Source organism: Pelecanus crispus, chromosome 3 (assembly GCF_030463565.1).
Source record: "Pelecanus crispus isolate bPelCri1 chromosome 3, bPelCri1.pri, whole genome shotgun sequence".
Lineage (NCBI taxonomy): Eukaryota > Metazoa > Chordata > Aves > Pelecaniformes > Pelecanidae > Pelecanus > Pelecanus crispus.
The window spans coordinates 125,745,147-125,759,524 of NC_134645.1; the positions used below are offsets into that span (position 1 = coordinate 125,745,147).

General features: G+C 40.6%; 1 protein-coding gene across 1 annotated transcript in view; it reads right to left on the reverse strand.

Moving 5' to 3' along the window:
* CD2AP (CD2 associated protein) overlaps positions 1–14,378 on the reverse strand; it is a 72,784-nt gene that overhangs the window by 32,389 nt on the left and 26,017 nt on the right. The window contains exons 3-6 of the mRNA XM_075707744.1: positions 11,414–11,567; positions 7,591–7,691; positions 2,912–3,032; positions 399–583 (exon numbers count right to left, since the gene is read on the reverse strand). Coding sequence (XP_075563859.1) covers positions 399–583; positions 2,912–3,032; positions 7,591–7,691; positions 11,414–11,567 — 561 coding nt within the window. The remainder of the gene's footprint in view (positions 1–398; positions 584–2,911; positions 3,033–7,590; positions 7,692–11,413; positions 11,568–14,378) is intronic.

Sequence of the window (14,378 nt, forward strand, 5' to 3'; positions counted from 1 at the left end):
CCAGACTGTATACAAAGTCTGTTACAAAGAGAACTACAAGAGACTTTGTACTGTAGACGTGTTTGAGAAGTTATTACTTACACCACATGGCTTTAAAATTACAATTTTTCTATCAGCTTGGTTTTCCCTCTCTAATATTTTAAATACCAAGACATTTCAATAGACCTTTTGGAATCAATGTTGAATATAACTTACTATGGAAGAAGTTCAAGGGGGTTTGTTTTGTTTTATAAGCAAGAGCCCTGTGAGATGATTATGGTCTGATTATGGAATAATATTGACAAATTTTAAAGTGGCCAGTGTGTTCAGCATCTGTAAGATATTATGTCTTCAGATTCCATGTCTTTTAAATTACTTTTACAGGAAACCCCAAAATAACAATATGAACCACTACAAACCTTATCTTGCTTTTTATCTTCCGATTCATTACTGGATAATCTTGTCTTAAGTTTCACTGAGCCTTCTTTAAAGATATCTCCAAACCCAACACCTCGGATTTTCTTTGGCTGTGCTGGTCCAGATCCAGGTTCACTCCCATTTCCTGGAGAGACCACAGGTGAGGTAGGACCACTGAAAACAGACTCTAAAAGTAAAAAAAGAAAGAAAAAGTTGGTTTAATATCTGAAATTATTTATCTTCTCTTCTGGGGAAAAAAGTGGAAGTAACACAGCTGGGTGCTAAACAGCCTTTCCAGGAATATTATTGCAGCTGTAACACCGCACATTTGTTCTAGTTGTATATTTAACATAAGACCATTTGAAATGACACCAGTATTGCATTGAATACTCTGGCAACTAAGTCATTAGATCACTAATATTTCTTGGTATTTCAGCTGTCACTCAGGCTCCACAGTCTGTCAACATCAATGTTACATTTTCCATTTCCATGTTTCAACAGCCACAGGAAAAACCAGTGTTTCAGCAGCAGAGTGATGCCTCTCGAGGCACCTAAATGAAACTTTCCTGTTTCTCAAAATGCACTATCAAAAATACCTGAAAAGAGTCCCTTGCAAATTTATTTAAATAGCTTTTTAACCTGATAACACTTAAAACCTATTTTAAATAAGTTAAACATTCAAATTCAATATAGTTGTTTGGGATTAATCACTATAATCACTAGTAGGTAACAAGTATGTAAGATTCTTTTAATCTTTCAGTTTTAAGAGACAACATTTATCCACCCCTGAAAAAGGTAGTTCAGAGAAGAACTTGAGGTGTTAGGAGCTTTTAAAGACTACTTTTTTTTTTTTTTTTTTTTTTTTTTACAGTTACAGTCAAATCTGTTAAAACCCACAAACTAGTATTCATGGGCAAACTACTTCCAAGTACAGAATTCCAGGAGATAGTCATGTGAAAATAGACAGCTTTTATAAACCAAATTCAAAATAGCCTCCACATCTTTTAGCTTTTCAGTTAAGTTCTTCCCAGCATATGCATGCGTGGGAATTGCAGTAAAGATCAAAGCCTCTTCCCTCAACCATAACTTAAGGGGTTTTGATAATACCACAAAGCCTTTTGACTTCAGTTTCTCACCTCTCCTCAAGTGAGTTACTCTTCACTTACCCCTCTTAGATATCTAGAAGAACAACTAGAAATTTCATGGATGAGAAAAGTCCAGGTTGCATGTTTGAAAGACCACAACTCAGTGAATGGGGCATTTACTGTTTCCCAGGAATGAGGAAAGAACAAGCAGATACTTGAGATCCTGCCTGTGAAAGCACTGAGCATTAAATATAACCCCTGGGGGTGTGAGGGGCCAATAATCATAACTTCTTAGTTACTGACAGAAAATACTTAAAATTACTGTTCAGTCCCACTGATCTCAGTATTCAGGAATTAAGACCAACACATACCCATTTGTAAATTCATCTCACCAGACCCCACTAAACTTGGTGAACTTGACCTCCAAGGGGACAACCACTGAGCTATATGGGACTGCTCGAGTCAAACAACTCTTGTTTTACACTATTGCAATTATTTCCACAATTTACCAAAAAAATCCAAGCCAGACTTTTCTTTCCTATCTCTGAGCAAACCCTTGTTAGAAACAATCAATACAGAACATCTTGTAAATGAGGGTGCACATAACTACAAGGGCCGGGGGGAATACCACTTTTTCCCTTGAACATTACACAGCTGTCTTAATGTGAGTTAATCAATGCTTAAAGATGTTGTTCCCAAAGAACACTCCCATTCCAGCAGTATCATATCACAAGTTCCCAGTCGTCAAACAGGTCTTCACAGACAGAATGCCTCTAAAGCGCAGTTTCAAGGGAACAAAGTAATTGCCTGTGAAGCGTGCACCTGCCTGGCACCACTCAGCACTCAACTACTGTTCAGCCACAGACTGTCTGCACTATACAGTCCTAGCCACAAACGAATGGCTAAATGTAAATACTGGCTTAAAAACATTTTATTGTTAGGTTAAAACATAATAAAGAACCAGGGCCCTCTTCCCAGGATTAATTTGAAGTTCAGGCTCTCTATACTGTTTTGATCCAATTCAAGTTTTAATTCTCAACTGACGTGGTTGAACGCTTAAGTTTTCCATGTTAGAGAACTCATGTCTGTGAGAATAAGACTGAAAATAAGCTATTGAAATGGAAGAATAATTTTATATCCCATACTGAAAAAAAAACCTCAACGCTGAATATGATAAAATTTCTAGCGGTAAAACGCAGACTATACATTTGCAAGATCAAGACCTTGACTACAATTTTATTAGAAGTATATTGGGAGCAAGACAGGTTTCATACTCAGGATCAGTATTTTCTAGAATGACATTAAGTACTTACCATTCTTAAGAAGCTTGAATTCTTTACAAGTTTTGTTGTACTACAACCATAATACTCCAAATTACACCTGAGATCGAAAATGACTTTGCTAAGGGTTTGCAACAAACAGAATACCACCTGTGTCATCCAGAACGTCCTGTGTTTCTCCATCATCCATCAATTCCAATTCTTTCACAAAGTTTGAAGGAAACAACCCTGCCTTGCCGTTCAGTGTTCCACTCCACCAGCCTTCTTCTACCTGTACAGGAATATTTTGCACTTTACCAATAAAGCAAAAGGAAATTCCTATCAATTCCATCCATACTTCACTTACAAAACTCTACGAACAACTTTGAGAAAGTTCAAATGACTATGATTTCTCTTTAGAGAAACCAAAGATGTAGAAACAGTAGGAAAAAAGAAGAGCAAGAAAATAATTTACTGTCACTTCTATCACCACAGCTATGATCCTGAAACACAAGACTAGCCCTATGCCAATTAATCCAGAAGAGCAGCAAAATGTTCATCAACTTTGCTCAAGGTAAGACAGAACAACAGGCATTACACATCTAACAAGAAGAAAATATTAAACTGTTTATTGAATAAAGGTGCAACTTTTAACCTGGCTAAGGAAATTGTTATGTATTCTTGCTGTCCATCTGTCTTTTCCTCTGTCTTGTCCAGTCCCCACCAGTCCCATTCCCACTGGCCTCGTATCTACTGAACAGCTTCAAACAAGTTTGATCAAAAGACACAAGCTTCAAAGATATAATTTCTATATCTAATGTTGGGTAGAACAGAGAAAAGTCCTTAAGGACATCACAGACTAATGGAAAACTAAGCTGTCCATTCCTTCTAGCAGGAATCAACTGGCTGAACAGCACACGCCTAGCTCTCGACATGTCAGAAGGTACAGATACTTTCCCATCAGAGCTGGCCAGACAACGAAGGTAGCAGAGACACACGAGGATTTTGTGGTGGAATTTGTGCTGTGTGGAAGGACACAGCAGTCCTAAGGACAGAAATCTGTTGGATGCCAAATTTTGTTGGCTTTGCTATTCACAAACCAACTCATTTTTGTACTGGAAATAAACCTGTTCAGGAATTAGGGAACATAATGACTCTAACAGTTAATATGCTTGGATTCCTGGTGTGTCATTTACACTGCAATACTCCAAAATTTAATGCAATGTTTATCAGGAATACCTCACAGTCCAAAGCAGAACAAGCAAAAGCTGGGCATGCATAGGGGACAGTGTAAAACAATGCCAGAAGACTAAGAATTGTGCTCTTCAAATTTATGAACAGTATTCAAAATATCTTAAATAAATCAAATGTATTTGCCTAATAAGCACTATTTAAAAACTATAATTAAGATAAATTTTCAAACTGTTTCGTTTCAATTGCTCTGTTTTGGGGCTGGAAAGCTTTTTTTAGATAAAGAAAAGCAACGGGGGCGAGGGGGCGGGGGGGGGGGGTGGGGGTGGGCAGAACACACAAACCCAGCAGTTGTTGACATTTATCTTTTTTTAGCCTTGTTTTGTAGGTCACTACGCCTGACATACAGGCATAGTTTTTAAATGCTAGGCTACCTCCAGGCAAGCAGAACGCATGCAAAACCTGGCAGCTACAGAGACAAAAAGAGCATTGTTATTTTTAAAGACATCCTGGTGCTCAAATATAGGTTTGTTGTGGATGGTTCAAATTCAGAGTCTGGTCCTCTGAAACAAATTTTAAGGATACATTACTGACAAGTGCTGACCAGGCTCCGGCGCCTCGTGCTTTACATAATACATTACAGAAAACTAAAATTCAAATGCCTTGACTCACCCATACTACACCCAAGAGACATGAGAAAGGGACTTTTAATACTTACAATACAGAAAGCGACTTGAGCATGCATTTATTCTTCTGTCGAGAAATAAGGTCAAAGCACTTTACAGACTTGCAAGGCAAAGTGATGCCAGTTCAGAGAGAGTCAGGAATAAACCAAAAATTTCTTCAGCGTACTTGCTTCAGCCTCCTCACCACACTGTCTTCAAAAAAAACCCCTCACTATATACAAACTGTATTACCAGGAAAGGTATCTTTAATCAACATCAAAAAATGGGTTTAAAAATTTCTGAATGCTTTGGTGGAGAGCATCTGTGCCTCTCTGGGTGCTGGCAACACAGATGACAATTTCACAACTCTTATTTTCCATTTCAAAATCTTACCACATGATACAATTTCCACAAGAGGGAGTTACAGCTCTGGTACGCACATCAGTACTTTTTTTGAGTGTGAATTCCACCAACTTATTTCTATAAGATGATGAAAACGCAGACTTTTAAAACAAAGCTGGGGAAAAAGGCTGAAACAAGCAGTTTTGCCATTCTCCTTTTTCCCCTTCCCCCTCCTACCCCCAAATAAAGACTTCACTAATGGAGTCATATGAATTTTGGTTATGCTTGATAACACAGCACGCAAATACTACAAATATAATACTACAAAAATAAATCTGTGATTTAGTGCTGCATCTGACAGGAGCGGGGGAAAGATATAAAGGAGAAACAATAGTTTTACAGCAGTGATCCAGTGATCACGTATGCTTTGTGCATGTATTTTGCATGCAAAACCCACACGTTCTGTAAACAAAAAACCCTGCAGATTCAGCCAGCACATAGCACAAGCGCCTTCTTCCCTAAAAGCTACTTCTGACCCTTGTAGCCTGCTCTCTTCAATATTAGCCATTTAATTTCTGAACCCATCTGCCTCCACCTTTGCTTTCACGATCAGTAGTGTCAGTTGTAACTACTCAATTTATGAAAACAATTGCAAGGGCTACATACTAAATTATTCTCAGGTAACTGGTAGAACTGATGCCCTCAGGGAGCTGATTTTACCTTATTTTCCCCATTTTAAAAAGTGACCAAATGATCATTCCTTGAAGTAACAGTTATGAGTTATCTGCATATACATAAATAGCACCTTTTATATATAAATGGAAGTGAAGCGTTTCACAGTAGTGAAGACAAGTTACTTAAGACAAGTTATCCCAGCATATTGCTCAACCAATGGATAGTTTCTACCATTCTTTGCATTTCTGGTCCATCAGTATAGTTTTGTGAAGCAGACCTAGCCTACACCTGTCAGGTCTATTCTACACCATCACAAAAATGGTGTGCAAACAGCTCTATGCTAATGCTGCAATATTTTTCTACCTGGTAGCATTCGCCTAAAAATTTGACTAACAGTTTTTCTCAGAAGTAGCAAAGACTGGGTACTACAAATACCTATTTTCAAATCAGTAGGAAAGGAAGAAGCATGGGGACTGAGCCCCCAAAAATTATAATAATAAAATAAAATCCATGTTTCCTTAAGAAACCAGATGAGGAAATGCTTTGATCTTTTTATTCCATTTGGCTACTTGGTCATCTCCAATACACCACACTGAACACCCCTCCCAGAATAATTCCAGATGTTGACATGTGCAACCTGAAACGGCAGCTTCCGCAACAGTTCACTGCACATGCTATCTCTTGTAAATGCTTACGTTGGACCATTCAAAGTCATGACTGCTGTGTACAGGCACTATCCACAAACTAAACTGGTGAGGTTATCCAGAAGCACTTCTTTACAAAACACCCACACACAAGGGTATTTATGAAACTGTGATTTTAGTGAGCAGGTTTTACAAGTCACTTGCTCTGTTTATTCAAAGAGAACAAATTCTAGAAGTCATTAGTGCTAATGCATCTACAAGCATAACTTTCTCCTTGCTAGGAGAAGGGAAAAGCCCTTCCTGGCAACTGTCTGGATCCTGGAGAGTTAGCACTCTCTTCAAAAGAGGTCATGCACGTGAAAAACAATCTCACAAAGCTACTTAAAAAGCACCAGACACCCATGTGTCCATGGCTAGGAAGAAAAGTTCAGTCGTCTTCCTCAGACCTGCAGGGAGGTAGGGAGAACACATGGCACCAGTGAAGGTCAGGTATGCTGCACAGAAGTTTTCCACCTAGTTCCGAAAAGGTTCCTTCCACAATCACTCTGACCTTTTTCGCAGGTTCCCCGACAGATTTCACTCTTGTAAGAGACACTCTTCGCACATATTCAAGCCTCCCACAACACAAGTTGCTACTGAACGGAACAGATACCAAGGAAGCACGTAGGTAGGAAAAGATAAGAAACCCCCACCCCAAACCCCCACTCAAACACGTAAGGCCATTGCCATTAAAGTCTGAACATCAAGACATATCTTTAACTGTATTTCCTACCCAGTGGAAAAGGAAGGCAATTGGAAAAATAACATGTTGTTGAGCGCATTTGTATGCTCCATATTTTTGTGCAAGTGGGTTGAAGTATATTGTACTACAGGTACAGGCTTCTGTGCTGAATACAGTTACTATTAGTTCAAAGCTTCAATGAGTTTGCAAGAAAGCATGAAACTGGAAAATCAGATAAAATAGTATTTTCCACCTAAGCCAAGTTAGGGTATGTCAACTTAAAGGCAACTGGTCAGTTTTTGCAAAAGCATCCAAAAAACAAGGATCGCAGACAGGACCAAAGTACTGTAAAAGTCTTTCAAAAAAGGAATCTGTGTAACAAACAGATCACAGTTTATTGCTGCAATGATCAAATACTTCCCCTACACTACAAACCTAGGGGGTTAGGATTAGATCCTGAGAGAAAGAACTCCTAAACTATTAGCTTTAGCTTCAAATACGCTACTTCCTATGCTGTTTTTTCAACATCCTTGTAATTCAAGTATTCAGGGAAAAAAAAAAATTTGAATTCTGTCCCCGTGAAGAGATGATCAGCTCTGTAAAACAGCTTACCTCTTCACTGATGTCGATCACATCCCCCAGCTTGAGTTCCAGCTCATCCTCGTTCTGTGGGATGTATTCAAAGAGCACTTTGCACTGCCGCTTCTTGGACCCTGATTCAAGAGAAATGGCAAAAGTAAGAACACTTGCAAAGTAAAACTAGTTTTTCCTCCACTCAGCTCCTGAGGATCAAATCTGACCAGAACACCCATAAATCATCCCAAAAAGCTACATAGCATTTGCTTCTGGTTTTCCTGTTTGCTTGTGCCACTTTAGGCTAGCGAGCTGTATCTTAGAGCTTGAAAACCATCGAGCTTCACAGATCGCCGATTACAAACAAACACTACACTGCCAATTACCAACATGCTATAAAAAACGTGTTGGCACAAGCAAGCCTGATAAGTCCCCAGTACAATGATTTTCAAGCTATTTCCTGACAGAAATCTGCAAGAATGACAACCGCTGCCAGTTGCAGTGTTAGTACTTGCTTGGAAGAGAATGTGGAAGTTGAGCCTCGAGTCTTTAAGGGATCCTGAAAGAAACAACAAATGTTTTGTTCTACACAACACTGAAGTGCTGATAGCCTTTCTGCCCTCTAACAAAGACCTTGCCAACTACAGGTCTGAGGTAATGCTAACATGTGCTCAGCTCGTATTTCAAAATCCAAACTCATTTTAATCTGTGAATGCAAAACACCTCCCTTTTCTCAGTGCCAGTATGGAGTCGAGACATTGAACCTAGGCATTGTTTAATTAGCATTGTTTGACAAAGGCAAAAGTAAAGTGCAGTCTTTAGATGTTTGCCATATATCATTAAAGCTCTGCTTCTTTTTAAAAGACAAAATGACATCCTAAGAGGGGAGAGCATTGAAGTGGCTTCCAACAACCCCTCCAGCCAGCGCGGTGTGAACCTATGACTGCCCAATTAGCCTGCGCATATCCTGGAGTGATGCTACTGCTGAACCTAGGGAGTTTAGGCATTTCTCCTTCAAACAAGAGGCCATGCCTTCAGACCTTTTCCACAACAGAGCAGCCAGCACGCTTTTGAAGGCAATTGTCATCCTGAGCTACAACCCACACACACTCCCTACCCTCCTCAAAAAGAATCTGCCACAGATTAAGTGAAAATATGAATCAAAAGCTTGAAGTGGTAAAGCTTAAGCTTGTAGGAGCCATATAATTTCCATACTCTCTTATACTTTGCACTCCTTCCATACTCAAGCTTCTGCAATTAACTGGGTAAAACCATTGCAAAACACAGATACTGCCTCCAAGATTGATCCTTGTCTTATTACATCAGTGTTAAAAGTTCAAAGTCAGATGTTTAGAAGACCGCCACACCTAGCATCCTCAGTGCAAAACACACCAGGCATCTGAGTAATAGTCAGCATCTAAAATTTCTGAGAGGGCTCACCAAATCAAGAATTTTGTAGATGCTGGTATACGGTCTATGCTCTAAAGAGCTTAAAAGGGGCAGAAAACAAATAAACCAGAAGTATGAAGCTCTACGGGTTATTTGTAATAACACGTAATTGCCCACATAATACACCCTTCCTTTAACTCCACTGAAACTCATACATCAGCCAAGAGGGATTGTTAGGTTAACAGTAATTGCAATAAACGGTTCACTGGCCTTTACTACCTCCTACAGTGCTTTCAGGGCTCCTCCTTTGTATGAGACTAACCGATACCAAAAAAAGGCAAATTAAAGAGTCATGGCCATTTGGTATAAATCTGATCTCAGCATTCCTTTTCCTCTTGTAACTCCCTCTAAATGGGGAAGAGAGGGAGAAAACAAACCCACAGATGCATTTCACATCCAGAACTCTCTCACCTGAGGTCTGTTTTCAGTGATACCCCGTTTAGGAAGCACTGCCTTCCAGTTGTGAAAATCCCTAAGTTAACCTAGGAAACTAACCAATCCACTCGGAAAACAACACTCCAGCTTCATGTGGTGCTGCAGGACTGCTGGGCTGGCAGCCCTCAGGCAATTCTGTCCATTTCCAAAACAACTTGTCTGGCTTCAGGTTTTATTTGTTTTGTACAGAGTAAACCAAATTTAGCCCTTTGTTGCCATAATTCAGCACACCTTCTGTATTTTCCTTTTCCTGAATAAAGGCAGCCATCTAACTGATGGGAATACTGCCTGCAGCTTACTACTCACCCGAGCTAAAATATTTGCCTGAATTCAGCGAGAGCTGCACATGAGAACACCACAAGGGACTTCCCAGGGAGAGACAACCTACCTCACTGCACATTGGAAACTGGCTATTAAAGCAGCTTAAGTTTGGGTTTAACATTGTAAACCTCATTTTACCAGGTTAGAAAACAGAAGCGGGAAGACGACTAAGCACTAGAAACCTTTTGAAGGGAGTGAGTGATTGCCCAGGCACAGAGCAAACAGGATCTGCAAGAGCTGTTTAAACAGTCTTCCAGGAAAGAGGGAACAGCAAGCAAAATCGAAATGCAGAGATTGTCATTGTGCCAAGTAAACAGTCGTGTGCTTAACAGGAGGTGCTTGAACAACATTTTCTTCAAGGAGGATGAGACTAGGCAGAGCACCACAAAGTTTGAGACCAAGTTGTACTGCCCTGGCCACGGCCACACAGCCACCAGCATGAGGACAGGACATGCTGAATATGGGATCGTTCCAAGGTTAGAGAGACCAGAATGAGTAGCCGACACCTGAACTGGTATCAGATCATGTTCACAGAATCAGAGAATCCTAGAATATCTCGAGTTGGAAGGACCCATAAGGATCATGCTGATTCCCTTTCAGAGCCTGGTTGCATTAATCTAGGAACAGCGTTCATCTTTCAGGCTACATTTTCAAAAGCCTGCTGATGCAAACATCTAACAGGCACATAGGTGCTGTTGCCAATATGCATAATACAGATCAGATTCACTAAAAAGTAATTTTGAAGGTAACAATCCTTAGTTGGCTAGCAGCAGCTTTCAACAAATTTGTAAATCTGGTGGTCCCATTTCAGGGCTTTAAAAGATGACTAGTGGCTCTTCTCCTTTTATGGGCAAAACTCGAAGCACAAACCTGCCAGAAACAGTAAGTTCTGAATTCTTTCTTTTAAAAAAAGCAAGCTTAAATCCTAAGTGCCTGCAATCTCTTACAAGAGAGAGGTAGCTAGAATAGTTTACAGCACTGGCTCTTGTAAGACTGAAGTGTCCAAATACAAATCACAAGTCAATTTTCTGGATGCAGGGAACGCTAAGTTTTCTCCTCTACATTTTAGTCACCTTGATTTAAATACTGGCATTAAAACATAGAAACCACAGATATGGAGGCACCAAGCCTGCACTCCTGGCCATCCTGGGGGCTGCAGTTACAATCAAAGGACCACTGCTTTTTCTTAGACACCACCAACTCCAACTTATTTCACACTAGAAGCAAACCTACCAAACAGGGGGAACCTGAACTACAGAGTGCTTCCTTGTCACAAAGCCTTGAATTTGTAGCAAAACTTCTGTTTAGAAGAAATGACCACAGGAAGGGTTTTGATTACAGGCCTGCAGTTCTCATTCAGGTACCTGACAATACAAGCAGAGCTCACATGAAGTTACAGAACAACTCTCTGGAATCTGGAAGGCGTCTAATTCCTGGTCCCAGGAAAATTCATCCCTACTGCTGCTCTTAAGAACTACATATAAGCTTTCTGCCCATGTATCCAGGAGCAGAATTTGGCTTAGAATCAAAGTTTTTTCTCTAATGTCTCTAAGTTTTAAGGTTGTACAGAAAACAAGTCATACATTAAATAATTCATGTTTATTTAAAAAATACGTCAGTGGCTTACACAACTGAAGGAATTGGAAAAACTACGTACTCTTCTTGAAGCTTTTGGACGGGGGATGAGGCTGAAATCCTCCTGCTGGAAGCCCATAGCTGCTCATACGCTGCACAAGACTGGCTACATTGCCAGATTTCTCCCTCCTGAGTGGTACAGCATCATCCTTAGGCTCTACATCCTTCTTAACTTCCTGAAACAAGAGATTTAAAAGACTGAGAGGCCATTTAAATTACCCAAGAGGTCCGTGGTTTTAGACAGGTGCTCCATAGGCTAACAGATTTCAGGTACTTACCATTTGGTAATGATGTATTATACTCAAAAATCATGGCATCCTGCACCTACACACACTAAAGGCCTTAATAAACTTTACCCTTCCGTATAATTATGTTAGTAAGAGGTAAGCTGATGTGCTGAAAAAAATTCAGAAACAGGGGCAGTATTTTAGCCATCTACTTCAACCCTAAGAAAAGTAGCTTTGAGCCCAGAAGTGCCATATTACAACTCTTAAAGTCACAGCTCATATTTGAAAACATTTTAAAAAATATAAATATTACTTCAATGACAGACCCATAGGGCAGGTCACTAAATAAAATATTTTAGCATATAAAACTGCATTAGGTGATCATCTCTGCCTCAGAAAGCTTAAAGGTTGTTTACAGACAAGATGCCATTGTACTGCTGAAAGACACCAGTGGAAAAGAAAGTGAGATACAAGAAATAGAGGGGGAGGAAGTGAGGGGAAATGTGTAGGAGGAAAGTAACAGAGACATTATTTTTTCTGGTAATTGTCTCCCACCTTCATATCTTTCTAAATTAAGGTGTTAGCATTGGAATTGAATGTGCCAATCAAGACTAAGAAGCCCATAAACAAGACAGCATCAGTTTTTGACAGAAAAGGCCATGTATGCAGCAGTTACTCTACTGCATCAGCTCATTAAATGATATTCCACCGGAGAACAGATACTCTGAAAGAAGGAAATCATCACTTTGCACAGGAAGATATCCATTAGGTCAGATCAATGGCCCATCTAGTGCAGAACACGGCTCCCAGCAGCCACAATCCCAGACGCTCTTTAGAGAGTGCCAGCCTGCAACCCAGATCCTCCCACATTCCCAGAGCACCCATAAGGGTTTCATCAGGGAGATACATCCCCTTCTCTCTCCCTTTCACGTCTGCAGATGAAGCTGCCTAGTCCCTTTCTGCACCTGTGGTCCCGTCTGCTTCCACAGCTTCCTTGCGGATAGACACCAGATAGTCAATCCCTGCTACATAAAGAAGCTCCTCTCTCTCATCTGTTTTAAGCTGACACCTTACTAGTCCCAGTGTCTGCTCCCCACCACTGCATGCAGTGTATCACTACCTCCACCACTGTGTAAACCTTGCTCATATCCCCCCCTTGACTTTATCCTCTCAAATGAAGAGTCCCAGCCTTGCCAGCCCCCATCTCACCCGGCAGCTGCTCCATCCCCTTAAACATCTAGCCGCCTGTCCCTATCCTGGTCTCGGCAGATCTGATGACACATGGCAATGGCATCCTGCCGGTGTTTTGGGCTGCCACTGTACCAGAGCTGAGGATTTCAGAGAACTGAAAGCAGCACCACCAGATACTCATCAGCTGATGCTCAACTCTTAACTGGCAGTTCCATGTAGGCATGGCATGGATTACCTGTTCTTATATACATTACTTGGCATTTACGTACCTTCAAGCTCATCTGCCACCCTTTTTGCCTGCTCAGCTCCTTGCCGTCAGCATGGCATTAGACTACATAAGAGTTTAACAGCACTCACAAAATGGGAGTGTCTGCTGTTAAATCCCTCTCCGGATGACTGGAGATGCTGAACAAAGCTGGTACCACAACTGGCTCCTGGGGGATCCCACCACCGACTCTCCTCTATCCCGACAAGTCACTGGTAAGACCTTTGCTGCTTATTCTTTAAGCAACTTCCAATCCATAGAAGATTTTTTCCTTCAGTCTCAGAGCAACTTCAGTCCTTCACTAACTTGATGGAAAACTTTATCATAAAGACTTTCTGAAAACCCAAGTGCATTACATCCACTGAATCTCATGCGCCTGTGTGCTTAGCAAGACCCTCAAAGCCCGTCAGCTTTCCCACCACCGCAATACAATGTCTTGAGGAAAGCAAACACCCATAAATACTTTGCAGCTTTTTGTGATCCACTTCAGAACAATTCTTGCATCCACCACCAGTAGCCACTGGTTAACAACTCCACTACTTATTTCAACTACAGCTGCAATAAAATATTTAATAATATTTGAAACCAATATTGGCTATATATACACACACTCTCTCTCTCTCATTAATGTTGTGTGAACACTTAAATGTGAGCTTTAAGACAACAAAACCCATGCATTGGTGAAATGCCAAAAAATTAGAAGCGTATTCAACAGGACCTCTCTGGTGCTTTCTGGAACATTAAAACCCAGGCTACTTACTGCAGCTGTCCAGCTGGAAAACTCAGCAGGTCTGGAAAGCTACTGATGCTTTCAAACAAACTACGAACCTCAAGTCAAACAGTCCAAAGCACCTCCCTACTTCCCAAAAGAGCAGAGCAAGTCAAATAAGCAAGACTACAGACAGCGCAATTTTTCCTCCCACTCATCTACATTACATAAAGAAGCTTTTCAGACAACAGGCAAGTAGTTCCTGCTAAGCTCCAGGATAGCACAGCATCATGTCTACCTCCCATTTGAGTAGACACTTCCCATTTGAAAGACTTCGCCATTCTCAGTCTTATAGCTGTTTTTTGGCCAGTTACTTGCAAGTCTGATAAACCATGAGGAGTTAAATTTGGCTACAGCTGAAAATTTGCCACCTGCAAAACACCTTTCTAGCTGCTTTACTGAAAAGGCCATTCTGCTCAACTGAAAAACACACTGGCATTTGAAAACTTGCCTAGAGTGGATCTGTCCCTGGATTTTTTAAATTATAATCTTTTTTATGCAATTTATACAGCCTCCAAAAGCTTCCAGCTGCTCC